General features: G+C 42.1%; 2 protein-coding genes across 2 annotated transcripts; both read left to right on the forward strand.

Annotated features, from left to right (window-relative positions):
* Nucleotides 1-244: 244 nt before the first annotated feature.
* On the forward strand, nt 245-16,861 carry SLC7A3 (solute carrier family 7 member 3). Its single transcript, XM_075259863.1, has 12 exons — nt 245-362; nt 1,127-1,512; nt 2,232-2,390; nt 4,054-4,231; nt 5,409-5,521; nt 8,332-8,554; nt 9,531-9,670; nt 11,719-11,821; nt 12,154-12,356; nt 12,451-12,617; nt 12,791-12,899; nt 15,969-16,861. Exons 2-12 carry the CDS (start codon nt 1,143-1,145, stop codon nt 16,097-16,099), a joined length of 1,896 nt encoding a protein of 631 aa, XP_075115964.1. The 5' UTR covers nt 245-362; nt 1,127-1,142; the 3' UTR covers nt 16,100-16,861.
* A 7,440-nt stretch (nt 16,862-24,301) lies between these two features.
* LOC142184777 (serine protease 23-like) lies at nt 24,302-26,455 on the forward strand. The gene is made up of 2 exons (XM_075259855.1): nt 24,302-24,313; nt 25,302-26,455. Exon 2 carries the CDS (start codon nt 25,312-25,314, stop codon nt 26,362-26,364), a length of 1,053 nt encoding a protein of 350 aa, XP_075115956.1. The 5' UTR covers nt 24,302-24,313; nt 25,302-25,311; the 3' UTR covers nt 26,365-26,455.
* The last annotated feature ends 524 nt before the right edge of the window (nt 26,456-26,979 follow it).

Below are 26,979 nucleotides of genomic sequence, written 5' to 3' on the forward strand. Positions count from 1 at the left end.
TCATGCCGCCGACCACAAGAAAATGGCCGCTTACACAGTATTGTAAGCAGCCATTTTTTTGTGGCCGGCGGGCATGCAAAGTTTAAAGCCAGCGCCGGAAGAAGACGCGATGAGAGACCGTTCCTGAAGAATAGCCTTTCATAAGGCTATTCCTACATGTTAGTCACATAAAATTGAGTTTTAACGATAGGATCCCTTTAAGTCTAGTGCCAGGTGTTCAGATGGCAGCTTCGTCTCGCCTGCAGCCATTCTTATGAGCAGTTCATTAAAGTTATGAAGAGGTTGGGGAGTAAAGTGTGACAACCTGCTATTACAATGTGTGATCACAGACTGTGACAGAAGACTTTCCGCAGTGGAGGAGAGTAGGTATAGTGTGTGTGTGCGTTATATCCTTCTATTGATCTCTACCAGGCACAGTAGAGAAGAATGTAATTATTTCTAAATGATATAGATTAGGTCTGTAGCAATGTCTGACATGTCATTTATATCCTGTGGTTCTGACTTTGTCGATAATTCTATTGATCTACTCCAGTTGTCATAAAGCAGTAAGGAATGGGATATTGTCTTCTGACGTCGTCTGCTTTAATTCAGTAGAAAAATATGCATTTTAAAGTTTAACTCTTTTGTGCTTATTTTTTTTTCCTCTTTTACTATTGATTTTGCTTTGTTTTATTGAAAAACTGACTTTAAAGCCTTTCCTTAGCAGCTCAATAACCCTAAATTCGCACAACTGAGTTTTACCTGTAAAAACTCAGTTCGTGCATTGGCCGGATATACTGGCCTGAATAGTATTCGAGGTGAGGAACTCCTAGTTATCTTTTTTTTTTTCTTTCAATAAAAAATGTACATTGTTTGGCGTCACCTCCAATCAATCTCACACGTGTTGTGTGATTTCAGGTTGCCTAGGAAAGTCTTTTCTATGTATATTTGTATTTTTGGTCTCCATTGCTTTTGTTTAACCAGTCCCTAGGTTGTAATAAGTTAGTAATGGAAGTTATGAGCGTCTTCGGGTGGTGACTCGCCATACTTGGCACAACTACAAGTATGCATGCAGATATAGCAAATCGAATGTGCTGACTAAATGCTGCTATTAGTGCTCTGTGATAACTTGTTTTGTCTTTTAAAGGTAATAAATTGACAAGATGAATTGTGGCGGACTGGCAACGTTTGGCAAGAAACTCATCCGCAGGAGGGACCTTGATGCCTGTAATGAAGAGTCCAGCTTTGCCCGCTGCCTGACCACATTAGATCTTATTGCACTAGGAGTTGGTAGCACACTGGGTGCTGGTGTTTATGTTCTTGCTGGTGACGTTGCAAAAGATAAAGCTGGACCCTCGATTGTCCTCTGCTTCCTTGCTTCCGCTCTGTCGTCTGTACTGGCTGGCCTGTGCTATGCAGAGTTTGGAGCGAGGGTACCCAAGACTGGCTCTGCTTATCTGTACAGCTATGTCACTGTAGGAGAGATTTGGGCGTTCACAACCGGATGGAATTTAATTCTTTCATATGTTCTAGGTAAGTGTCTCTTCTAAAGTTTGCAAAATGTATTTTTTACTTCTTTTTTTTTTCTTGAGAACAAGGGGTGTTATACCCCTCTTCTGAATGTGGGAAAAGCTGCTGAGCACTAGAAGCTAAACATAGTGAAAAAAAAAAAAATTATTTACCCCAATTAGAAAAATTTAGCCTAAAATACATATGGCAGATTGGCGAGTAATACCGCAGTGAGGGAGAACGTATAGCTGCAAGAGATGAGCCAGTTTTCAGCAATACCCAACATACTCGTAGAGACGGCAGGCAGGTCTTAGCAGACTCAGATCAACTGTGTAGTGGGCCTCAGGAGACTATATTACTCCTGTAATGGACCCGTATCCCATATGTAATACCTTCTTAATAGAAAGTGGAAGGAATTAAAAAAAAAAAAAAGAGAGATTTTGGTGGCTGCTCATGGTACTAAAAAATAGTGAAAAGCAGACACCAAAGGTATGTATCACTGAAGGAAAACGTAAATTATTATTTGAGTAACCAAACCAAAAATGCATTGCGGCTTTCAGAACTACTTGTACTAAAGGGTCAAATTATAAACTGGAGAAATTGGTTTGGTCTTGGACTGGTCGATGGGCTAAAGAGTTAAACAGGCACAACCTTGTATGTTAGATGCCATTGTCCAATAAGAATAATAAACATTTCTGAAAGCGAATTGTGATATTCAACCTTTATGTCTTTCTACAACTCAGGTACCGCCAGTGTAGCAAGAGCCTGGAGCTCGACTTTTGATGACATCATCGGAAACCACATCAAAAATTTCTTTATCGAAAGAGTAAATATCAAAGTGGAAAATGTCCTAGCAGAATACCCCGATTTCTTTGCCCTTTTACTTGTCCTTCTTCTAACTGGTAAGTGCTAATGGTGTGTGTGTGTGTGTAATAATATATATATATATATATATATATATATATATATATATATATATATATATATATATATATATTATATATAATTCTCCCAGCAACCTAGATAACTGTAATGCTGGATGTGTACACAAAGAATGACTTGTTCTCTATTGGTAGAAGCAGAATGTTGACTTTCTCCCGCTGCTTTGGCCTAGATAATAGTTATGCTCGCGCTTGCCGCTATGTATGGGGATTCCATTCCCCCCTCCACATTTTTTGCCCTTTTCGAGCAGAAACCGAATGGAAACCACACAGACCCCATTATAGTCTATGGGGTCCACGGGTTTCCTAAGGTAACCACTTTTTTATGCGGATTAGGTTCTCAAACGGATTCCCCCCCAAGGGAAACCTGTGTGCAGATGTGAACCAGGCCTTATTCTTTCAGTTGTCTGCTCAGATCTGTGGCTCCCTTTGATAACATTGCGAGTCAGAATCTGCCCCTGATTTTGCGGTGGAATCCTCCTCGAAATCAGCTGTAGATTCTGCCTTGTGAATGTAGCCATTAATAATTTACTCTTTAAAGAGACCTTTCGTGTCCTCGGGCACATGTGGTTGTATGTACCGCTAGAGAGCAGTGCGCTGAATTCAGCCATGACGCTGAGCGGTGAGAAACGCTCTCCCCTCCCTGACAGTACACATAACGCACTGAATTCGGCGCACTGTCTGCTTTCTAGCGGTATGTAAAACCGCATGTGTCTGAGAACATGAAAGGTCCTGTGTAACTTCCCCCTCCTTCATTATTTGCGGCACTGACATTATACATGGTTACCATAATTGCCATTAGAATACTTTGTGCTTCTTCAGCAAAAATTAATGAGAACTAATGAGCTCATTAAGGTAATGAAGGCTATTGCCTGTTACAGGATTCCAGGTCAGCTTTTTGCTTTCAATGGCTTATTTTGTACACTGCTTAATTTCACGCCCAAATACCAAATAGAGTGGAATGAATAAACAATTCTGCATAGAAAATGATGGATTCCTTGATGCCCATTACAAAGAATTTTTTTTTCCTTTGGCTAAAGCAGTTACCACATTTTAAAAGGTCTAGGATCATTAAAAAAAAAAAATATTATTATTTTTTTTTATATATATAGGCTTGCTCTGTTTTGGGAAGGGGTGTGGGTAAACTGCAACATCACCTATTGTCAGTATTGGATGCAGTGATGGGTCTGTGGTGTTTATAGAGGTCTGACCTTGTATTATAATACCCGCTGTCTTGTCTGTGGCTTTTGCTGGAAAAAAAACAACAACAAAAAAACCCCTTCATGGAATTTTCAAGTAACTGTCTATAATTTGGCTTTGTGGTCACAGTGAAAATTGCAGAATTTAGTACACGAATATTTGAGTACTGAGTTGATGCTTTGCCCTACCAACTCAACAGCCCTGGTGACATGAATTTGTGTCTATATTTACAAAAATCATCAGAAATTCTTCCTATATCATCGGGCAATAAATTAAGGTAGGCTCAACTAATGGATGTGAACTTGCTTCACCTGCCCAGATACAGAGAATGAGGGTTTTAATGGTTTTGTCATTAGTCAGTAAATATTTGTTCCTCTTTAAAAAATAAATAAATCCAATGGTCATTAAATGTGTCTTTCTGCAGTGTTACTGGCTGTAGGTGTGAGCGAGTCTGCGCTGGTTAACAAGCTCTTCACCGCTGTCAATCTTTTGGTGTTGGCCTTTGTTATCCTGTCTGGCTTTCTGAAAGGTGATATCAAAAACTGGAATCTTACGCTGGAAGATTATTATAATCTCACCAACTCCTCGAACATCTCTGACAGGTAAGATCGCATACGTGTCAGTTCATATGAAACTGTTTATTCAAGGTCAAGTGACCTGTGTTTTCTCAGAGCGGCATTGTGTATTATGGAAATTCATACAGGACTGGTAGATGAGCGACACTCTTAATCCCTTCCCCATTCTGAGGTGCATTACATGTCATAGTAAACGCGTGGGCCAGTGTAAACCTCCGTTGAAGGGTGCCTGTGATGAGAGAACTATAATCCCAGCCATTTAGGGACGCTTTCACACCACAGTATTTTAATCAGTGTAACGTCTATGTGATGGAAAATTTCCGGGTGCATATTATAAATTGAAAGCAACATGTGGTGTGAAATCATCCTTATTCTTAGTGTGGTGCTGGAAAGGGGAAGATGGCTCCTTGTATCCCCTTACCACAAGACCCAGGATTGCAATAGTCAAAGCTATCTTATACTGTCCACCTGAGCCCTAAGGCCCCATCGGCCATAAACGGAAAAACCGCTGCGTGAATGCATTGTGGTTCTTTCCGCAGCGCTTTGAAGAGAAAGTTCACAGAGTTTTCCTCTGCGGACTTTCTCTTCCCATTATATCTACGGGAAAGCCGCCGGGGTTTCCGTAGATATAATTGACATGCTGCAATTTGCAAAGCCGTTGCAAATTGCAGAGTGTCCGCGCTGCGTTCTTTTCCACAAAGTGGGCATGGGATTCACATGAACCCCATCCCCTTTGCTTGCACTGTAAAACGCCGCGATTTTTCCCGCAGTGTCTCCGCTGCGGGCAAATCGCGGCGTTTACGTCCCGTGGGAGTAGAGGAAGAGACTTTTTCTGGACAATGAGACTTGGGTATGTCCGTGCATTTTACTTGCACAGACTTGCAATGTTATATTGTTGTGACATACGAGTGACGTGGTACCTTTTATTCTGTGGGTCAGTACAATTACACAGATTAATAATTTGTTTATAGGTATGCTAATTCTGTACAAAACACTTTATGGAGAAAAAAAAAAAAAAATTTCATCTTCTAAAAGTCATGTTTTTCTATCGGTGCAGTGATTTTGGGTTTCTTTTTTTTGTGGTATGAGCTGTTACTTTTCACTGGTGACCAAATACAGTTTTTCTGGCTTTATTTATCCCATCAAACTGGATCTATAGAGCCTTAGTTGCAATAGTTTTTTTTTTTTTTTTTTCTTTCTACAGTTCAAAAACATTTGGTTCTGGAGGATTTCTTCCTTTCGGTTTCAGTGGCGCAGCATCTGGAGCTGCAGCATGCTTTTATGCATTTGTGGGATTTGACTGCATCGCTACTACGGGTAAGGCACTCTAGGCAATGGTAAATTTTGATTCCTGCTTTTGCATATACTTGCCTGTCCCAAGTTTTTACTAACTACATTTCTGCAGGTTGCAGTTAAAAATTATTTTTTGCTTTTAAATCTGTATTTCACCCATTCCCATCACAGGCATTATTCAATTTTATTTTTTTTTCTCTTCAAAAAAGATGTAACTTTTTTTTTTTTTTTTTTTTCTATTTACATTTATTTTTATTTCTATTTGTTTTGGGAATGTGTATTCTTTTTTTTATCTGGGCACACTTGCAATGCATTGAAAAGCTAGAAAAAAATGGGGGGGGGGGGCAACAATTTGGGCTTTTTATTTATTTATTTATTTTTATTTTCCTTCCTACAGTGTTCACTATATAAGATATACAATTTAAATATTTTGGATGTTTTATGAACTCTGTTTTGGGGTTTTTTATATGTATTCTAGGAAACAGAAGCTGCCCTGAATTACTGTATATAAAATTCTAATTCTAAATATAATATAAGTTAGGCCTGGGAAACTTCAGAAGGCATGTACTGCCGCTGGTTCTCTGCTGTGTGATACAGCAGACTCTTATGTCTATAATAGAGACTCCAGAGTGGACATCATATTTAAATACCAGATGCCTGCCATACTGTAATTGTGGATGCTGGGAAGGGGTTAATGAGCGTATACAAAATAAGGTTCTCGAAGATTCATATTCCATACATACAGAAAATGTATTTCTAATCTCAGGGCCGGCTCCAGGTTTTTATGGGCCCTTGGGCGACAGAGCCTCAGTGGGCCCCCTTGTAAAGGAGGCGAGGGAGTCGAGACACTGTGCGTCGCAGATGAAGCGAGTGACGTCATGCAGGAGTGTGGCGTCACCAACGCCATACCTCCCAATTTTTAAAGAGTAGAAAGAGGTGCCAAATCTGTGGCTCCACCCACTTTTGTTGATTCCACCCATTCTCATTCATTTATCATGTGCTCCCACACAGTACAATCCTCCTAGTCACCCGTAAATTATATGCCCCCCCTCCATCTCTCCCCCAGTTTCATATACACCCTTCCTCTGCCCCCAGTTTCATGTCCCCCCCTCCATCTCTGTCCCCAGTTTCATCACGTTCTCCCCCTTCATCTGCCCACAGTTTCATGTCCCCTTCTCTGCCCCAGTGTCATGCTGTTCCACCCCCCCATCTGCCCCAGTGTCATGCCGTTCCCCCCCCTCCCCTCCATTTGCCCCCAGTTTCATTGGGCCCCCTCCATCTCTGTCCCCAGTTTCATGCCGTTCTCTCCCCACCCCCTTCATCTTCCCCAGTGTCATGCCATTCTCTCCCCTTCATTTACCCCCCAGTTTCATGGGCCCCCTTCATTATGTTCCACCTTTATATTTAATACAAAACAAAAACTTTTACTCTCCTTCCATCACTCACCTTCCATCGTTCCCCCGACGCTCCTCTCTCTCACTCCAGTCACATACGCGATTAGAGCAGTAGCTGTGAGTTCAGCTCCTGCTTAGCTCCGGCCCGGCTTGTGTGTGTAGGCGCGATGTGATGACGTCATTGCGCCTACACACGCAAGCCGGGCCGGAGCTAGCAGGAGCTGAACTCACAGCTACTGCTTTAATCGCCTACGTATTCAGCTCATCGGCGGACGCACGCCGATGAGCTGAAATCGTGACAGGCAAGTGCCGGGGGGCCCCCAGAGGCTCTGTGGGCCCCGGCACTTGCCTGACTATGCCGTGCGCTGACGCCGGCCCTGTCTAATCTGCTTCAGTGTTGACTATATCTGTAAAGCGCTTTGGAATATGATGTCCTTATATAAGCAAAATAAAATAACCTACCCTCTTTACTTGTAAACTAGGCCTTATAACTTTAAGGCTTGTTGAGTATAAGAAAAATGAAGAGGAATTTGAGATAAATGGGCCTCCTCTGCAGGGAGCCCTGAATGGCAAGTTCAATCAAGGCGCTTACTTTTTCTGTGTCCTGCTGTTTATTTCCACTGCCCTGTTGTTTGCAGTGGGAGGCAGAAACTGCTGCTGATTTTGGAATGGAATATTCTTCAAGATCAGCAGCAGATTCTGCCATGTGAACGCATTCTTTAAATAGTGCTTGTCATCTCACCTGGAAATGCTAAATTTTCCCAAGAAATATTTCTGAAGCTTCTTTCCTTAGGCGAAGGCACAAAGCAATGTTCTGTTGTTCTTTCTGGAAACGTAAGAATAAATTGACATTTGGGCGTGATTTGTTACCCTCGTCCGAACGGTATGTACCTACACAGTGTGCTTAAACCGTCAACACTGATTGCACAATGTCAGATTGTGCAAGTACACAAACCATTGATAAATGCAGTGGTGATACTATGTTGTGAATTTTCTATATGTGTTTCCAGGAAGATTAACAGAGGCGACACTAGATTCACACTAGGGTTTGAGTCTTTCCATCTGAGATTCTGCTTAAGATAGGAAGAGAAAAGCCTGCACTAGTTTCATTATGCAAATACCAGAAACCTGGTAGACCCTATTATAGTCTATGGGGTCCACAGGTTTCCACGTGTAATTGCTTTTTAAGCAGACAGGGTTTCCATGTTTCAGGTCCCAAAGGGTGGAAACGCGAATGCTAGTGTCACCCTAGCTTAAGTCAGAATTCTAAGAAAAGATGCATTTCTAATAAAATGACAAATATGGAGCAAGTACTTACTAAAATGGACTGGTCAGGAAAAATGATGGGTTCTCTTTAATAAACATTATTGGATGACTATATATTGCATACTCTTCCATGGTTAGCGGGTTCCTTGAGTCTAAAAAGTTCTGTTCTTCCAGGTGAAGAAGCCAAGAATCCTCAGCGTTCCATTCCGATTGGTATCATCGTTTCGCTCCTAGTCTGCTTTGTGGCGTACTTTGGAGTATCTGCTTCACTTACACTTATGATGCCATACTTTTTACTGAATAAAGACAGTCCGCTTCCTGGAGCATTCGGGCACGTGGGTTGGGAGCCTGCACGTTACGTTGTCTCTGTTGGGTCTTTATGTGCCCTCTCAACAAGGTAATGTCTGTTTATGTTTAAAGGGATTCTACCATTAAAACTTTTTTTGTGTGTGCATAAGACGTCGGAATAGCCTTTAGAAAGACTATTCATCTCTTACCTTTAGACGTGATCTCCGCTGCGCCGTTCCTCAGAAATACTGGTTTTTACGGGTATGCAAATGTGTTCTCTTGCAGCGATGGGGGCGGGCCCAAGCGCTCAAACAGTGATGAGGGCGTCCCCACCGCTGCCAGAGAAGTGTCTCCAAGCGCCGCCTCCTTCTTCATCCGCCGTGTCATGTTCAATGTCTTCTTCCGCCGCAGGCTTGAAACCTAGCAGAGCAGACTGCATAGGCCACGGGAAAATGGTCACTAACAATACTGTGCGAGCGGACATTTTCCTGTGACCTGTGTGCCTGCGCGCTCTGCTCTGCTAGAAGTTACGAGCCTGTGTCGGAAGACATTGAAGATGACGTGGCAGACAAAGAAAGAGGCGTCGCTTGGAGAAACTTCTCTGGCAGCGGTGGGGATGCTCTCATTGCTGTTTGAGTGCTGGGGCCCGCCCCCATCGCTGCGGGAGAACTCATTTGCATACTGGTAAAAACCGGTATTTCTCAGGAACGGCGCAGCAGAGACCACGTCTAAAGGTAAGAGACGAATAGCCTTTCTGAAGGCTACTCCGACGTCTTATCCACAAAAAAAAAAAAAAAGTTTTTAATGGTAGAATCCCTTTAAAATAAAACTATTCCTTTAGTTATATACAGTGACTAGTAAAACACTCTTGGTTAAAGATCTTGTAAGGCAGGGCTGGATGGATGGAAAAATGAAGGTGCAGAGAATGCTTCAAAGTATTAACCTAATAATACATTATTTTTTTTAAGGGACATTAATTCTCAATAATTGAGATATGTGAAAATATCTATTACTACTTGTTTTACTGGATGACGAGTATATACAAGATACCAGATTTATACTTTTTTTTTTTTTTTTGCCTGCAGTTTATTGGGTGCCATGTTTCCCATGCCCCGTGTTATCTATGCCATGGCTGAAGATGGGCTTCTCTTTAGGTTCTTAGCTAGAATCAATAAGAGGACAAAGACTCCAGTGCTTGCAACCATTGTTTCTGGAATTGTGTCGGGTAAGTTCAGCGTGTGTCTGCCTAAACATTTATTGGGTATTTGATAGAAAAGGAGCAGCACTTTACAGTACAACTCTAGCCAATAAAGTTTTTAAAGCTATGGCTACATGTGGCTAAAAAAATTCCCCATTTTACAATACTTTTAAAGCTGGGTTTATACTTCTATCTACAATACTATGAGATAGGAGTTGCTGAAGAAGGCCATGGCCTTGCTGAAGAGGTTATTAATCGGTCACCATGTACAGCCCCAGTAGTACAAGATGGAATAAAGTAAAAAGACTTCAGCTTCTGAATGTTTAGGTAGTTTTTCACCCCCCAAACCACAGGAAATTCTGCAGCATTTTCCTCTGCAAGTCTCTGTGGTAGAAACCATCCATAATCCAAGGCTTCGGATGCAACTTCGCTACAGGGGTTTTTTGGCTGCATTGCAGAGCTTAAAAACTGTCGGCTGAAACCCACAGCTGCAATTGGCTTTCTACAGGATTTAAAACTTGAAAAACTATAACTTGCACTGCAGGTTTTGTCACAACATGTGGTTTAACCTTGCTTAATCTCATTCACTATGCTGGTGTAATATAGGCCGCCGTAGGTTACCCTCTGGCAATTTCATTATAGCTTAGCTACTACAACAGTGGTTCTTAACCAGGGTTCGATCAAACGCTAGGCCATATGCACGGTTCATTTTGTGTATCAGTAAAAAAACATATACCTATGTCTTGAATTTGGGGAAAAAAAATTATATTTGATTTATCACTAAAGAAGGGTTTGGTGAATGTGCATATGAAACTGGTGGGTTCGGTACCTCAAACAAGGTTAAGAACCACTGGACTACAATTAAGTTATTGCCTGCGTGGCTTAGGCCTAAAAGTGGATCATCCACAAATTTATAGGAAACAGTACAGGCCACAAAACTATCAAAGACTTTATATTGATATAAATGTGAGGCGGTCTAATGTCTGTACTGTAAGGCACAACTGAGATCCCTGAATGAATATATAAAGCAAAGCAGTTTGTGTAAGGTAGCAGATCCTAAATAGTTAATGAAAACAAGCTGCGGGGAAGATAAAACACAGAAAAACATAATCCTTGCTATATATTTAGGATCAGCCACCTATGTGCACTGCCTTGCTGATATAGTCAGCGATCTCTGTTTTGCAGTATGTAGCTTGCATCGAGTCATCTTATTACATAGGGTGAAAGAGAGGACCCTGTAACATAATATCAGGTGAACAGGATCTCTTTGCTCACTGTCATTGTGCTTTCTCACGGACCACAATGTATGAGAAGACCTCAGAGTGTCTTTTGTAATGGTTAAATAGAGCTGCTCTTGGGTGACGCAGGAGACGGAAACAAGGGAACAAGGGATGAGACTGTGCACAGAGAGGGGGAGTAAAACCTCTTCTGTGCACTGCTTGATACACAAAGTCCTGGACTATAATATATCCATAGAAGAGCTATTGTACAAAGCTCTCAAAAATGATGCAAATAACAGAAGTAAGGAACGGGAACTTGGGTGTGTAGATACATCTCCTATTTGGAAACTGTTTGTCCTATTATCCTTTATTCTTTCGTTATTGCTACTCTTCGCCTCGCTTCTACAGATCTAGATATATATAAACATATTGAATATCATGAGCAAATCTATCTGTCCATGTAATACGTCTTATAAGGTGAAAGTGACTGGTAGCCGTGTAATATTCAGAAACCACCTCCGTACTAAAAAAAAGGCTGCTTTTATCTGACCATAGAATTGTATGGCCAATAGAAAATACTGGCTTCATCTTCCTCTCTCTGACTTAGTCATTGAGATTGTAATCCTTGAGAAGAAAGGGATGACTTGGAGGATTGCATTACTATACTTGTGCCTTAGCAGTATTAAACTGTAGGAGGTGGAGCAGTAGGAGAGAACATTCTGATTTTCGTAGCACACGGGCGTCTCCATTTTATATTTTTGCTGGCAGGATATGTATACTTAGTATATCTGTTGGTATTATATGTTTGCGTTTAATGTTCATTTTGTTTGTTTACATATATTTTATTTTTTGTAGCGATCATGGCGTTTCTTTTTGAGCTGGATGTCCTTGTGGAGTTGATGTCTATTGGTACCTTACTTGCTTACTCCTTGGTGGCTGCCTGTGTTGTTATTCTTAGGCAAGTTTTTTTTAGCATCATCTATGTATCCTAGCTAACAAAAAGGGGGGTAATCCGAGATTAGAATAACATATATCCTTCCAAAAAAAAAAAAAAAGTGCCACAACCATCTACAGGTTGCATATGGCATTAGAGCTTACACCCATTCATCACATTAGAACTCAGCTGCAATACCAGACCCAACCAATAGACAACAGCGGCGCTGTTTCTGGAAGAAAGTAACCACGTTCTTATAATCCCGGTCAATCCTTTTAAAACTACTGACCTGCAGATCCAGGGATGCCAATTGCCTTTATATGATAATAACAATTAACTTGTCATTGCACTTGCAGGTACCAACCAGAAGGCGAGAACAGCTCCTCTAAGTCCACTGAGATGGTGAAACTGAACAAGGCCGATGAGAAGCCAGAGACTGATATTCAGACCACCTTTACTCGGAGTGATACATTCAGCCTCAAGCATCTTCTATCTCCAAGCAGTGACGTCCCCACCAGAACTTCCGGACGCATTGTTTATGGCTGTGTGTCAGTAATTTGTAAGTAAATCTATTTCATTTACAACACAGGACACATCGTTTATGATAAGAAAATCTCCCTTATTTATTTATCATCATTTTCTGGTTTTCCCAGCTATTCTGTTCATCATCATGTGTGTGATACTTAATCTGAAGCTTGGTGAGATCCTTTCTGGAAGTCCCATCTGGATCACTGTGTTGATCCTTCTGTCTGTGGCCTCTGCTGCTATTACATTTGTTATCTGGAAGCAACCAGAGTCTAAAACCCATCTGTCATTTAAAGTAAGTGATGACCTGTTCAGTAGATCTTAAAAACATTGTCATTTTGGATAAAAGAAATCGGAATGTTATGAAAATGTTAACAGAATATAGAAGTGTATGAAATAAGTATAATATGAAGTGTTTTCTTATTTATTTTTATGTAATCTTCTTGTTGTCTTGCATTTGTCCAACAGGTGCCTGCGCTCCCCCTGTTGCCTCTGTTTAGTGTGTTTGTCAACCTCTATTTCATGGTGCAATTTACCGATCAAACTTGGATTCGATTTACTGTCTGGATGGCTATAGGTACAACTTATTTCCTCTTCACTTTATATTACTTACCATATATACTCGAGTATAAGCCGACCCGAATATAAGCCGAGGCCCCTAATTTTACCACAAAAAACTGGGAAAACTTATTGACTTGAGGGGGGGGGGGGAGTTTTTGAGTGCGCTGGGGAAGGGGAGGGGGTGTTTTGGTTGTCTGTCTGCCCATTCCCTGAGCTTGAGGACTGTTTTTCTTCCCCCATTTGGAATTCAGCCTGGCTGTATATAGGGTATCTGCAGTACTTCTATTAACCCCTTCCCGACGGAACAGGAGCACTGCAAATCCCCTATATTCAGTAGACTGGGCACTGTCAGACACAGGGATACCTAATGTGTATGTGTGTCACAGTCATTTCTACTTTTATATGTATTCTAGGGAAAGGAGGGATTTACAACTTTTATTTACTTTATTTTTTATTATATTTTTTTTTTCAGAGCTTCCTTTCTTTTTCCATTATTTTATGGGAGATTCTATACATTAGTACCGCGGCTGGTCATAGACCCCCACAATTTTTTTTTATTTGTTGCTTGACTCGAGTATAAGCCGAAGGGGGATTTTTCAGCACAAAAACGGTGCCTGTTCTTTTACAATGGACATCTGCCAGTAGTTTCCATGATCAGTTTTCTTTCCGAGGACATAGGCAGAGTGTAATAGAAATATGGTATTGATACAGAATACTGCAATATAAAATTATTGCAGTATATTCTTTGATAGTCTTGAATTCAAGCCCCCCCCTTTAAAAAAAAAAAAAAAAAAAACCCTTTGTCCCCATTTTACATAAAAACATTAACAACAAAATGAACATAATTAGTGTCATTGTATCCAAAAAAAATGCCTGTAGTAGTAAAACAGTAGAAACTAATCTAAATTTAGTATCGCCATGTTTTTACAACACAGTGAAGAGACAAAAAACAAAACCCAAAAATAATGATGAAATTGCAGGGACGACTTTTTTTCTAACCATGCATTACAGTGCGATTGTATGGAAATTGAATGGATACAACTTTGGCAAAAAAGCAGGCAAAATATAATATAAAAATATAGTTGTGACTTTTGGAAGAATGCGTAGGAAATATAAAAATTGGCCATGTCCTCAAGCAGTTAGTGCTTTTTTTTTTTGTTGTTGGTTTTTTTTTTTTTTTTTTGTATTCTGAAGGGGTTACCCACTTTCTGTGGCTGATGTCCTATCCTTAGAGTAGAGAATAGAGAGATACCGAGCACACTTATAGTGTAGATGGTCTATTATAAATATATAGATGAATTATCTGGTGTTTATGAAAAGAACTCAGGACCTGGTGGCCTCTCACCTGATCGGGTTGTGACTCCGTTCACAACTCCGTTTTCAGCAATATTAGGCTTCGTCAGAGTGAGAGTGGCAGCACGTCTCTATAACACTGGTCAAAAACCAGGAGGATGCACCAATGGAAGAACAAAAGGACGGCGCTCTCAGGTCCAAAGGAATTTATTCAAAAAGAAGATTGCACAACGCAAAAACAGTTGCCGCGTTTCGGGTCGGAACCCTTTATCAAGTGCGTAACTTCACTAATCGAGCTTCACTCAAGCTAGGAAGAAATAAACTCTATCCGGAGCGCCTCAGCCTATTTAACCGTACCGCTCCATGTGCCCAGGGCACATGGAGCGGTACGGTTAAATAGGCTGAGGCGCTCCGGATAGAGTTTATTTCTTCCTAGCTTGAGTGAAGCTCGATTAGTGAAGTTACGCACTTGATAAAGGGTTCCGACCCGAAACGCGGCAACTGTTTTTGTTTTGTGCAATCTTCTTTTTGAATAAATTCCTTTGGACCTGAGAGCGCCGTCCTATCCTTAGAGTAGGCAAACATGATCAGTTCTCCAGGATTCAATAACTAGGTCAGCCCCAAATCCTACATTCCCCCAGGACAGATGATCTATTCTGCAAGTTCTCTGGTATTGTTTACGTGACAAGAGCCACTAAGATCACTGGCCATACAATGTGTAGGGTCTGGTTTAGATTCTGCAGCACAGTCCCATTAATGTCTTGTCTGGCAAATGAGCGATGTGGTTTTAAGCAGATAAACATTACCAGAAGCCATGCAGCCCTGGAATCCAGATTTGATTTGGATTGCCTGTCCCAGGGGTAGTCAACCTTCAGCGCTCCAGCTGCTGTAAGACTACAACTCCCAGCATGCATACTTGCTTTGCTGTTCTTGGCACTCCTGTGGAGCATATTGGGAGTTGTAGTATCACAGCAGCTGGAGTGCTGAAGGTTGCTGACCCCCTGGCCTATTCTAAGGATAGACAGTCGATAAGCCCTTTAAAGAGGACCTTTCATGGTTTGGGGCACAGGCAGTTCTATATACTGCTGAATTCAGCGCACTGTCGGCTTTCCCGATCTGTGCCCCGGGTAAAGATCTATTGGTGCCGATACCGTAGCTCTTCACAGTCAGAAGGGCGTTCCTGACAGTCTGTCAGATACGTCCTTCTGTACAAGCAGCTCCTATCGCGCTGTACAGTGTGAGCGGGGAGGAACGTTCCACCCCCCCACCCCACCCCCCTCTGCTCACAGTGCTCGTCCATAGACAAGTATTAGGAGGGGAGAGGGCGTTCCTCCCCGCTCACACAGTACAGCGTTGATAGGCGCTGCTGTTGAGAAGGACGTTCCTGACAGATTGTCAGGAACGTCCTTCTGACTCTAAAGATCTACTGTACCAGCACCGACAGCTCTTTACCTGGGTCACAGATCGGGAAAGCCGATAGTGCGCTGAATTCAGCAGTATATAGAACTGCCTGTGCCCCAAACCATGAAAGGTCCTCTTTAAAGGGAACCTGTCTGGTCGATATGGAACACTAAACCATTCACATTTATTATACCAGAGTTTTTTCATCTTGATGGTCATTAGCTTACAGCTGAAATCCTAGTAACATCTGATTCATTACTGTAATTTGAAAAAAAAAGTACAGTAATTAGTAAAGCCATCAGTTCGGTCATCTTCTTCCATCTTTATCCTTGGTGGTTTTGTTTACTTCTTTACCTACTTTAACTAATTTTACCTGTCTTGTGTTTTTTAGGTTTTCTTATCTACTTCAGCTATGGCATATGGAACAGCACCGAGGAACAGAGCTCTAAAGGGAAAGACACTCAGAGAAACCCTGACTTTCACAGTCCAGTCCTCACGAATTATTCAGCAAGCGTTGCCTAATCATTAAATGCACTGCGATTCCATAAAATATGGCCATGCAGGTAATATATGGCCCCTAGAGTTTCCACTTGGCTATTTATTTCAGTTTCTCATTTCTACATTCATTGAGCCGGCGACATTTTGACCTTTATGTGGTCACAGAGTGACAAAGAAAACTCTTGTAAAGGCCGAACTGAAAATCAAATCTGATTCATCTCGATCACTCCAATGTTTGATCTGCTTAATGCATGAGAGCGTCTGCGGAGCTGTAAATGTGTCGCTGCTATTCTGCAAATAGTAATGGTCTTCGTCTAACGAAATGAATTCTTGAAGTTGTTTGTGCTCTTCTAGATATTTTTACTATGTATTATTTTTTTGCCATCAACTGTTATTGTCAGCTGTAATCAAAAGATAAGTATTATCTTACATTCAACCGTGGCTTCATCTTCGTAATGTATTGTGATGTAGGAATATATTCTGATTGAACACTGCCAACATAGTTATTTATATATTGAATTATTTTTTTAGGATGGAAATTTTCCTTTCAAATAGCTGAATGTGAAGTCAAGATTTCAGAAAAGTACTAAGATGGGCACGATTTAGAAATGCCTAGACTTGTATGCTTGAATTCTATGTTTACAAAGGAAATATTTTATCGTATTTTTTATTAACTTTTTATACTTTCCAGCGGTTCTTCTCCATCTCTGGTCTGAGATCGTTTGTTGTACTACTAGCGTATACTGCACAACTTGTATTATATATTTTATTCATTTTTATATTCCGCCGTCTACTTTGGTTAAGAGAGAAGAACCCAAAATGTCAGGTTTTGGTGGCAGGTTTATGTTATGTAACACTGGACCAATACTGATCACCGGGGCCATCGGTCTAGAGAATGGCTACATGCCGATACGACCTAATTTATGTCTTATCTCCCTTAAAAGGAGGCAAAAGTATTGAGTAGGTGAATTTCACCTGCTGATGGAAGGACCCCATATATCCAATTGTCACTGTGTTGACCTACATACATCTAATATACATGATTGGCGTTACATTGTAGACTCGTACAAATTCATCCACGATGTGAACAGAAAATGGAATCCCCCCACGTTGCCTGGTACATTACAACCAAACCCCATGATCACCACTTGTGACTTGAATTATGGACTATGTGTATGTATTAAAGTAGTGTATTTATTGTAGTCACCCTGTTTCAATCAAATAGTAACGGTGTGTTGTGGCTAATGAAGAATAAAAGCAATATAACGGTAATAAGTAGATCCTCTACATCAATTTCTCCACAGTCTAAACCCTTTTACTACTGTTCTACTGTTATTAGGGTAAGTTCACACTAAGATTTTTGATCGGGATTTTGAGGCCATATCTGTCTCAAAACCCTGACCAAAAAGAGGGCTCAATGGGAGCCGCTCAGGTCTTTTTTTTTTTTTCCAGGAGCTGTTTCTTCCAGCTCCCAGAAAAAAAGAAGCGAGGTGCTCATTCTTCAGGGCGAGTCGCCTCGCGATTCGTCCTGAAGACACTCCCTCCTCCGGACTAGGCCCATTCGTTGGACCTAATCCGGAGTGGAGTGCGCGGCTGGTGCAGTGCACTGGCTTTCAGTCACGGCTACCCGGTTTTTGGATTGGAACCTGAGGCGGCCTCCGCCTCCGGTTTCAATCCAAAAATCCCTGTGTGAACTTACGCTTATTTGTTATGAACTGAGGGTATCACAAGAAGGGTATGCCTGTAATTTATATTGTGAGAGCTGAACAATTGCATCACTGACATACGCAATACTGACTCAAGGGCACCCAGTTTGTAAAAACATTGAAAATACTTCTCCTGCTTTTAAAGAGCTTTTCAGTATTTTATCATGGTTACTTTTCATCACATAAATCAAATGTTTATTTCGGTTTTAATGTTTGGGGCTTTTTTTTTCTTTTTTTTTTTTTGCAAAAGTCTATTATTTTTATAGTGTTTGTAGAATGTGTGTCAGGTTTACATTGTGATAAACATACTGTACTGAAATGACAATATACATTTTTTATATGCACCTAAAGATTTGTAACTTCGTTTTTTGTTGTACCTATTGTATTAAAATGTCGTCTTTTTTTTTTAACTATAACACTGACGTGCCATAAAAATAATTTAAATGTCTTCTTGGATGTATTTTTGTAGTAAATAAAATGTTTTTTATGCTTTGAATTTTTTTTATTTCTCTTATGAAGCCTTGGCTATTTCTATGGGAGTGTAGAGATGATGTTCGACCTGTGCAGAGGTCAGGTCATCATGCAGATAGGGAAGTAGATAAGATGCGAAAGGGATATAATAGAGGAAGAGGTTTTTTTCTGTTTTTGGTAATGTGATGACTGCTGAAAAGTGAACAGAATAGTGTATAAAACAGTATTTGCATGTTATATGGCTTAGTGGCCATTATGGAAATGGAAGAGTTTCATGTGGCTTAAGGGAAGAATTTTTATCCTGTATGCGTTGAATGGGATAAATAGCTGATCAGTGGGGTCTAACAGCTGAGACCCCACACCAAATCCTGAGAGTGTTTTTAAATTTTTTTTTTTTTTTAAAGGGATCCTATCATTGGATACCCTTTTTTTTTTTTCTCGATAACACGTCGGAATAGCCTTAAGAAAGGCTATTCTTCTCCTACCTTTAGATGTCTTCTCCGCGCCGCTGTTCGGTAGAAAACCGGGTTTTCTTCGGTATGCAAATGAGTTCTCTCGCAGCACTGGGGGCGGTCCCCAGCGCTTAAACAGCACTGGAGGCGTCCCCAAAGCTGCGAGAGAAATCTCCAGCGTCTTCTTCTGTCCTGGGTTTTCAATTATCTAGGCCTGGGGCGGAGCTGACTGCACATGTCCGGGCCACAAGAAAATGGGCGCTTACATTGTAAGCTGTGTAAGCGGCCTTTGGTCGCTAAAGCAGATCCCTAAATTGCTGTTAACAGAACAGAGAAGCTCAGGCAAGACGGCAATCTCCCATACAAGTGAATGAAATGCAGCGGTGCACCATTCACAAGGATTGGGATAGGGATTAAGAGCTAGTTCACACTGGGTTCCACGTCAACGCATTCTGACGGGATATCGGTGCAGTGCAAATGAATGGGCCTAGTCTGGAGGGTGCTGTCGCGAGGCTGAATGAGCCGCGGAATCCGCCTGCAGAGAGGGCAGCTCGCTGCTTTTTCCGTGAGCGGGAACAAACAATTAGCAGAAAAAAGAACGCTAACAGTCTACATAGACCTCTATTGTGAGGGGGCGGATTTGGGGAGGATTCCACGTCAAAATCCGCCCCCTCTTGCCCCATGTGAACGAGCCCTAACTGCATGATCCCATTAACTGCTATTTAGTAACAATCAGCAGTTCCAGAAGAATATTTGGTTATTTCATTGTTTTTTCTACATTTGTTATAGTGTCATAAACAACTAGTTCTATCCCATTAGAAAATCTAAACTTCAGTAGAGATAACTTCAGCCTGTATGTTCCTTGTACAGTAGTCAGTCCTGCTCTCTGAGTGCCAGACAATGGGGTTTTGTTGTACAGGTGGATGTTCTCCTTCGCCCCTTTTCGCAGCGTGCTACATTCCAATCATGCAGAAGCTTGCCCCCCCCCCCTCCTACGTACACAGAGACTGGAAGGTGTGCAAGGGGCGGGAAGTAGGTGACATGAGACAAAGAAAATTGTCTAGAAGAGAAAGTAGGACAAGACTGAATGAGAACTTCACGCTAAGAGCTGACTGACTAGCAGGTAAGGTGCACAACCAGGTATGTGTAGGATACCCGGGGAAATAGTAATATAAACAGCTTCCCTTTCTATGCGGAGCTAACTAACCAGTTGTTTTTGAGTCCTATATTTTTTGAAGGGTCTGTTCTCAATATATTGCAATATGTTGTATTATTGTGCATGGTCTTATTCTATGCCCACCCCACAACAAAAATAAATAAAGGTGAGCTATGTTCCATATGATAGATTGATACGGTCTAGGGATAAATGACATACTGCTTGTGACATTAGGACTCTGTAGCACTGGAATCAGATGTCTTAAGATTGCAGCAGATACCGTGGCCAGCTTCTAGTCCTCATTAAATCAGCCCAAATCATATCCCGAGGACTGCAGCAAGTACGTCCAGTATGTCCTCAATTTGATAGCGCCACGTCAACACAACCCAGTGATTAGATTCACATAGACTTCAGACATAACAGTGCACATATCTTGTGCCGACACAAGGCTCTTAATCACATTAAAGGAGCAATTGAATAAGGGAACCAGCACAATCTGGTTTACATGTACAAGAACAAGTGCCTGCTCTGTTCTACTGTCCAGCCTTGTCATTCTGAATCCTGTGCTTGTATTGCTGGCGCTGTGTTATATGGTACTCATTAGCTCAATAATGTTATACTTCTATTGTGTTAGCTACTGTATTGATTTTTTTTTTTTTTTTTTTTGGGGGGGGGCGGGGGGGTTTGGAATGTGTACTCGGTTTATTCAATAAGTGGTGTATTCCTATTGTTATATAGCAAAACAAATACACGGATCACTAGGACATTAAGCCGAGTTCAGTTTTGGAAATGGCCTCATCCATATGTTGCATAACTGTAGAGAGGATTTGTAAGTGCTATCCATTTCACAGTGGCGAGCAACCCACACGGAGGGCTCGCTTGTTATGTAGAGAGGGCAGTAGCTACATTGAAAGAGCATTCCTGATTCCTCCCTGCATTATAAGGGGTCTGACAACTTCAGTGACCATCATATGGTATTTTCAAGGCTTTTTTTGATTGATGAAGAGACAATAGATCGCACTTTGTCATCAAAGAGCAGAATCGCTATAAAAGGTACCGTATTTTTCGGACTATAAGACGCACTTTTTTTTCCCAAAAATTTGGGTGCGTCTTATAGTCCGAATGTGGCGCCTGGCATCCGCTGTAATAGAGAGGCGGATGCCGGCAAGGGATAGATGCAGGTGCTGGGGCCTGAGACATCGCTGCGCTCCTCTGCCCTGCATGAAGCCAGCAGGGGCGATGCTATTCCGCTCCTCCGTGCCCCCGCCGCTGGCTTCATGCAGGGCAGAGGAGCGCAGCGATGTCTCAGGCCCTGGCACCTGTGCTGGCGTCTATCCCTCGCCGGCATCCGCCTCTCTAGTACAGCGGATGCCGGGTCTGTATTGGCGGCCCCTTCTCCCCCGGGGCCGGTCCCCACCGGCCCCATACCTGTGAAGTTGCAGGCCGGCTCCTGCGCGGCGATATCGCAGGAGCCGACCTGTTCGGGTGACAGCCGGGAGCCTAATGAGGCTCCCCGGCCTGTCACTGCTATATTACTATTACGGCTAGTCTATGACCAGCCGTAATACTAATATACAGAATGTCCCATAGATGGCAATACAGTTGTATTGCCGTCTATGGGACTTGCAATCAAGTGACCGCAGGTTCAAGTCCCCGGGGGGGAATAAAATAGTTTAAAAAAAAAATAAAAAAAAAGCTTTAAAAATATATAATAAAAAAATGAAATAAATAAAAGTTCTAAATCACCTCCTGTCCCTAGAATATATATAACAGTAGAAAATCATACATCATAAACCGCCGGGGTTTTTTTTTCAATACAAGGTGATCTAAGCAATAGATATTCCCCAAAATGGAATAACTAAAAAGTACAAAAACACTCTATGCGTCCCCGTACAGCTGCAGGGTCACCTGTCAATGTGGCCTTGCAGCTGTTGCAAAACTACAACTCCCATATATTATATATTTTACCAGTTTTTGCTTCAAATTTTTTTTCCCCTATTTTCCTCCTCTAAAACCTAGGTGCGTCTTATAGTCCGGTATCTAAAGCACACATCACCAGCTACTATTCAGGCACTATGTCTGCCCCTATAATCTTGGAACCTAAATTGACATATGCACTATTCGAGTTTTTCTGGTTTAGAAGATTGATTCAATGGCTGAAACGGATCTCTATGTACACTGATGCCCATTCATTTTCAGCAGATTCATTAAACTAATTTACTGCAAGGATCTTCAAAACTTTAATAGCTCCAAATAAACATATGGTGATATATTCTGTATGCACACTACATGGTGTGTGGTTAGTTTTATTATTAAAGGGATCCTATCAGTCAGACACCGTTTTTTCTAAGTACCACATCGGAATAGCCTTAAGAAAGGCTATTCTTCTCCTACCTTTCGTTGTCTTCTCTGCGCCGCCGTTCGCCCACAATTCCGGTTCTTGTCGGTATGCAAATTAGCTCTCGCACAGCACTGGGGGCGGGCCCCAGCACTCACACAGCACTGGGGGCATCCCCAATGCTGTGAGAGAACTCTCTCCAGCACAGCCTCCTCTTCTTCAGCAGCGTTATCTTCAGCCTCTTCATCCGGCGGTGGCTTGTAACTTCTAGGCCTCGGGCCTAGCAGACTGTGCATGCCCACAGGCCACGAGAAAATGTCCGCTTGCATAGTATTGTAAGCAGCCATTTTCTTGGGGCCTGTGGGCATGCGCAGTCTGCTCTGCCCGAGGCCTAGAAGTAAGAAGACACTGCTGGAGGAAGAGAATGAAGAGGCCGTTCCTGACCAAGATGGAGGTGGCGCTGGAGAGAGTTCTCTTGCAGCATTGGGGCCGCCCATCTTCTTCAGCAGCGTCATCTTCAGCCTCTTCTTCTGGCGGTGGCTTGTAATTTCCTTAAAGAGCCAACTTGCCCTCTGGTTCCATTATGTTATATACATGTGCTCGCTGTGTCACCCTGCGTACACCCTGACTCAATCTGATCCCTTTGCCTTCCACCTTTGTCAGTCAGGAACCTCCTAGACCCTCTCCAGCTTATCCATCCCCGGATTGGGCGGCCTACCTCACCTTGGCCATGGTATCCTTACCAGAATTAACCAGTCAGTGTTGGAAACTTGGAATGGCTGCTTTCCCAGATTGCCGCTCAATTGGTGGCTTCTAGGAATCTCCCTGGATACCCTCATGGTTTGCCATCCCTACAGAAGGACCAGGAAGTCTTCCTATAGTTCATGGTCCTCCACGGCATTCCCCAGATAGGGCCTCCGCTCGCGACTCCACTCCGACACGCGGATCCCTGCCTCCCCTTACTAGGTCTGCTTCCCTGGGCGCGTCTCTGTATCTGCTGCTACACGGAAGCTCAGCCGTGTGGTAGAGAGACCTGACAGATCTCTGAAACCTGGACCCATCCTCTCAAGTGGACATCTCCTTCTGCCACTGGGTGGTGGATGAGCTCTGGGTAGCACCCGAGAAAGGAATTTAAGATGGAGAACAGGCATAAGCTGGTATACTTCACACCTGCGAGCCACTGCAAAGCTGACCTTGGACTGTTAAGACCCACCTGCCTTCTCTATGGGAACTCATTGTTTTCTGGCTTTCATCTCCTGCAGCTATTCATTCTTCCTAGCTGCAGAGTTGCTTGCCAAAAAACCAGTATGTAGCAAAACATGTTCAGAACCAGAACTTAACATTCTCCTCCTCCCACCCTTCTGTGTTCAAGGGTGTGATGTGTATATGGGGGGCTGGCAAACTTCAGCATTATAATAGTGAATCCAGACCCCATTTAAAGGTAGTAGTTTATAAATATTACAGCTGACTGACCCATCTACTGTTAGTATTGTTAGGCTGACCGACTGCAGAAGTCAGATGGCGTTTTGAACACTGACAAAAAAAAAGTGAAAGTAATATAAAAAGGCTAATACTGAGACATGACCGAGTACAACGTAACAGTATAAACGGCGTAAATAATGTAAGAACTTATTAGCTGCCAGGTCAGTGGACTGTGTTTTAACATTGTTCCTCCATTTGGATTTGGTTTTATTTAGAGATGTTGCTGTTAAGTGGGGAACTTTTGCTATCTAAAACTTGTAAATAAAATGTAGCACACAAACTTGCTGCTGCAGCTAGTAGTTGGGCTATGTTAGCCCAAATGCTTTCTTCACTTTAATACAGTTCAGTGCTTATCTATATTGTCGTCCATTCTCCTTTCTCTCTGTATGTAAGAACAATACTACATGGAAGCTTATTAGAAAGGTCACCTTAAATCATACAATAAGTTTTAAGTAACTTAACTGGTTATCCCATAGATATTTTGACAGGTTTATTACATAGACAATTGCCCCAACAAGCCTTGGAACTGCACACTGAATAACATTTGCTCTTGCTTGTTTCATTACAGAGTACATTTGATGCCTTCTGTTACATGTTGATTATGAAGATCAAAACTTATAACCTGTCATAACGGTAAGGGAGCAATTTTCAAGTGAAGGGGGTTTTCTAGGGAACCTTTGATACCTACAGTACACCCAGTTTTTCTCTGAGTTGGACCTTGAGCTTCTGATACATGGTCAGGTAATCATAACAGCACCCCCGTGTAATAACCTCTTGCCACCCCTTAGTCAATTCTGTTCACGCCCCTCTTCACATTCTCCTGATCCTTCGGCATCCAACACTGCGCTATACTCCAATTGCGCCTTCTCCACTGCCATTTTTGCGTTGATCTGTTACACAAGTATATAATAGCGCAGCGTTGGATGCCTAGACAAGGCAGTAGATCAGGAGACAACGCAGAAAGCATGAACAGAATTACCTAAAGGGAGGCAAGAGGTTATGACGAGGGAGTGTTCGGAGCACATGGGGAACGCCTCTGTGCTCCGTGAGCTTAATTTTCATATCTCAATAAACAGAATTTTACAGAAACGGCGGGGAGAAGAAGGGAATGGAAGGTAGGAGTAGAATAACCTTTCTAAAAATTATTCCAACGTGCCATTACTTCAAAAGGTGATCTTCTAGTGATAGACTCCCTGTAAGCAAAATAAATATGTGAAATGTATATTTAACAAAATAAATAAATAAAATCTTCCTCATCCTCTACTTTGTCATATATCAAGATAAAAATTATTGTTCTTTCTTCCTGTAGCAACCGTTTTTTTTTAACCAGACACAAAGTCGGACATGCAGGACTTTGTGGCCTGTTAAAAAAAAAAAAAGCTCACGGGCGGTCACTTTGCAAACTCATTCAAGTGAATGGGTTTGAAAACTGACTGCTGGGTTTCCATCCCCTGTCCAGTTTCTCGGGGCAGAAGACGGAAACAGGCAGGATTGCCTAAAGTGGAGACCGGGCGCAGATGTGAACCCACCCTGAGACAGATTTGATATCTTTAGCCATTCCCTCTTATGTGACAGATACACTGTACTGTAACGTGATACTAAATGTCTTCTTTCTTTTCAGGATCATTGATATGATGACTGGTGAATTCTTGTTACATTTCATTGTGTACCTGGCATATCTCTCATTCGCCGCTTCTGAACTTCCAGTCTTAGAGTTTGTGCCTGAGCAAACATTGACTTTAACTCCATCTCAATTTACAGCCAGTGGTACTAGAGAGCTGACGACGGTCTGCACAGAGAAGTGCATCCGGCAAGAGTCCCAGTCACAAGTGTTTGCTGTTGATCATCAACTTGACTATGAGACAGTATATTTAAATGGCAGCCGTACACTGACCACAGTCAAAGTAAGAATACCTCAGAGTAATAAGAGGAAAACCAAACAGGAGAATGTCAACTTTAAGCGGAGTCGCAGGCAAATCTATGGACCGGATATCCGCTTTTCCATCAGAAGTCAGCACTTTCTTAGAGAATTCCCTTTTGCGGCTGCTGTTCAGGTGTCCACAGGCTGCACAGGTGTGTTGGTAACTGAACGTCATGTTTTAACAGCAGCTCACTGTATCCATGATGGTCATGACTATGTTCAAGGAGCACGCAAGCTGCGAGTTGGTTTCCTAAGGCCAGGTGTCCGACCTTCTCTGCGTTGGGTACGTGTTAAAAGCACCAAGATACCTCGAGGATGGATTGGAGCCCCAGCAGAACTTAGTATGGATTATGACTATGCATTACTGGAGCTACGACGGGCACAATCCCAACCTCACATGCACCTTGCTGCCTCTCCACCTTTGGAGAACCTGGCAGGCAGAAGAGTGCACTTCTCAGGCTTTGACAGTGACCGACCTGGAGAGCTAGTTTACAGGTCATGCAGAATACAGCAGCAGACTGTACATTTGCTCTATCAGCACTGTGATGCACGCCCAGGCGCCAGTGGTTCTGGTGTTTACGGTCGACTGCGTCATGGTGGCCGATGGGAGAGAAAAGTTATTGGGGTTTTTTCAGGACACCAGTGGGTTGAAGTTTCTGGAGAGCCAAGAGAATATAATGTTGCAGTCAGACTAACCCCTCCAAAATATGCACAGATTTGCTATTGGATACGTGGAACCAACGCAAGTTGTCACTATGCTTGAATAAGGCTATGATATAGTAAATTAAACTTGGTAAAACATTTCAAGAACGTGGAACCTTACAAGAATGCATAGACCTGCTAGAAGCAGAAGCTAAAAAATGAAAGCTGATCACAGGGCCTGAAGCTCGGAGCTAAATTAGATGAACAAAATTCCATCTGCCCTAGCCGAAAACTAATCATCGAACATGAATCAGTAGAGAATACTCTGCTGGCAAATTCTCTTATCTTCTTATGGAAACATCTGATAGTCAAACATTGAAGACTGATAACAGTAGGCAAGTGAAAAAGATGCACATTTGGAAGGTTTCGGAGTTTAGCTGGGTGAAAGAATATTTTCAAGGATTTGAAAGACTTTAGTAAAGTAGCAGCTGAACAAAAAAATACCATCAGACAGCAGGCTATTGCTGGTGGGGCCCCTACTCCAATACAAAGGTAGTAGCAGGAATCAATGACTATGCATATGGAGAGTGTACTGTATTTAAAGGGGTGGCCACTTTCAGACCAATATTGACAAACAAATGTACAATAGAAAGATATACAGTTTTCCAATATACTTTCTGTATCAATTCCTCACGGTTTTCTAGATTTCGGCTTGCTGTCATTCATTCTGTTACTT

This window comes from Leptodactylus fuscus, chromosome 11 (genome assembly GCF_031893055.1).
Source record: "Leptodactylus fuscus isolate aLepFus1 chromosome 11, aLepFus1.hap2, whole genome shotgun sequence".
NCBI lineage: Eukaryota > Metazoa > Chordata > Amphibia > Anura > Leptodactylidae > Leptodactylus > Leptodactylus fuscus.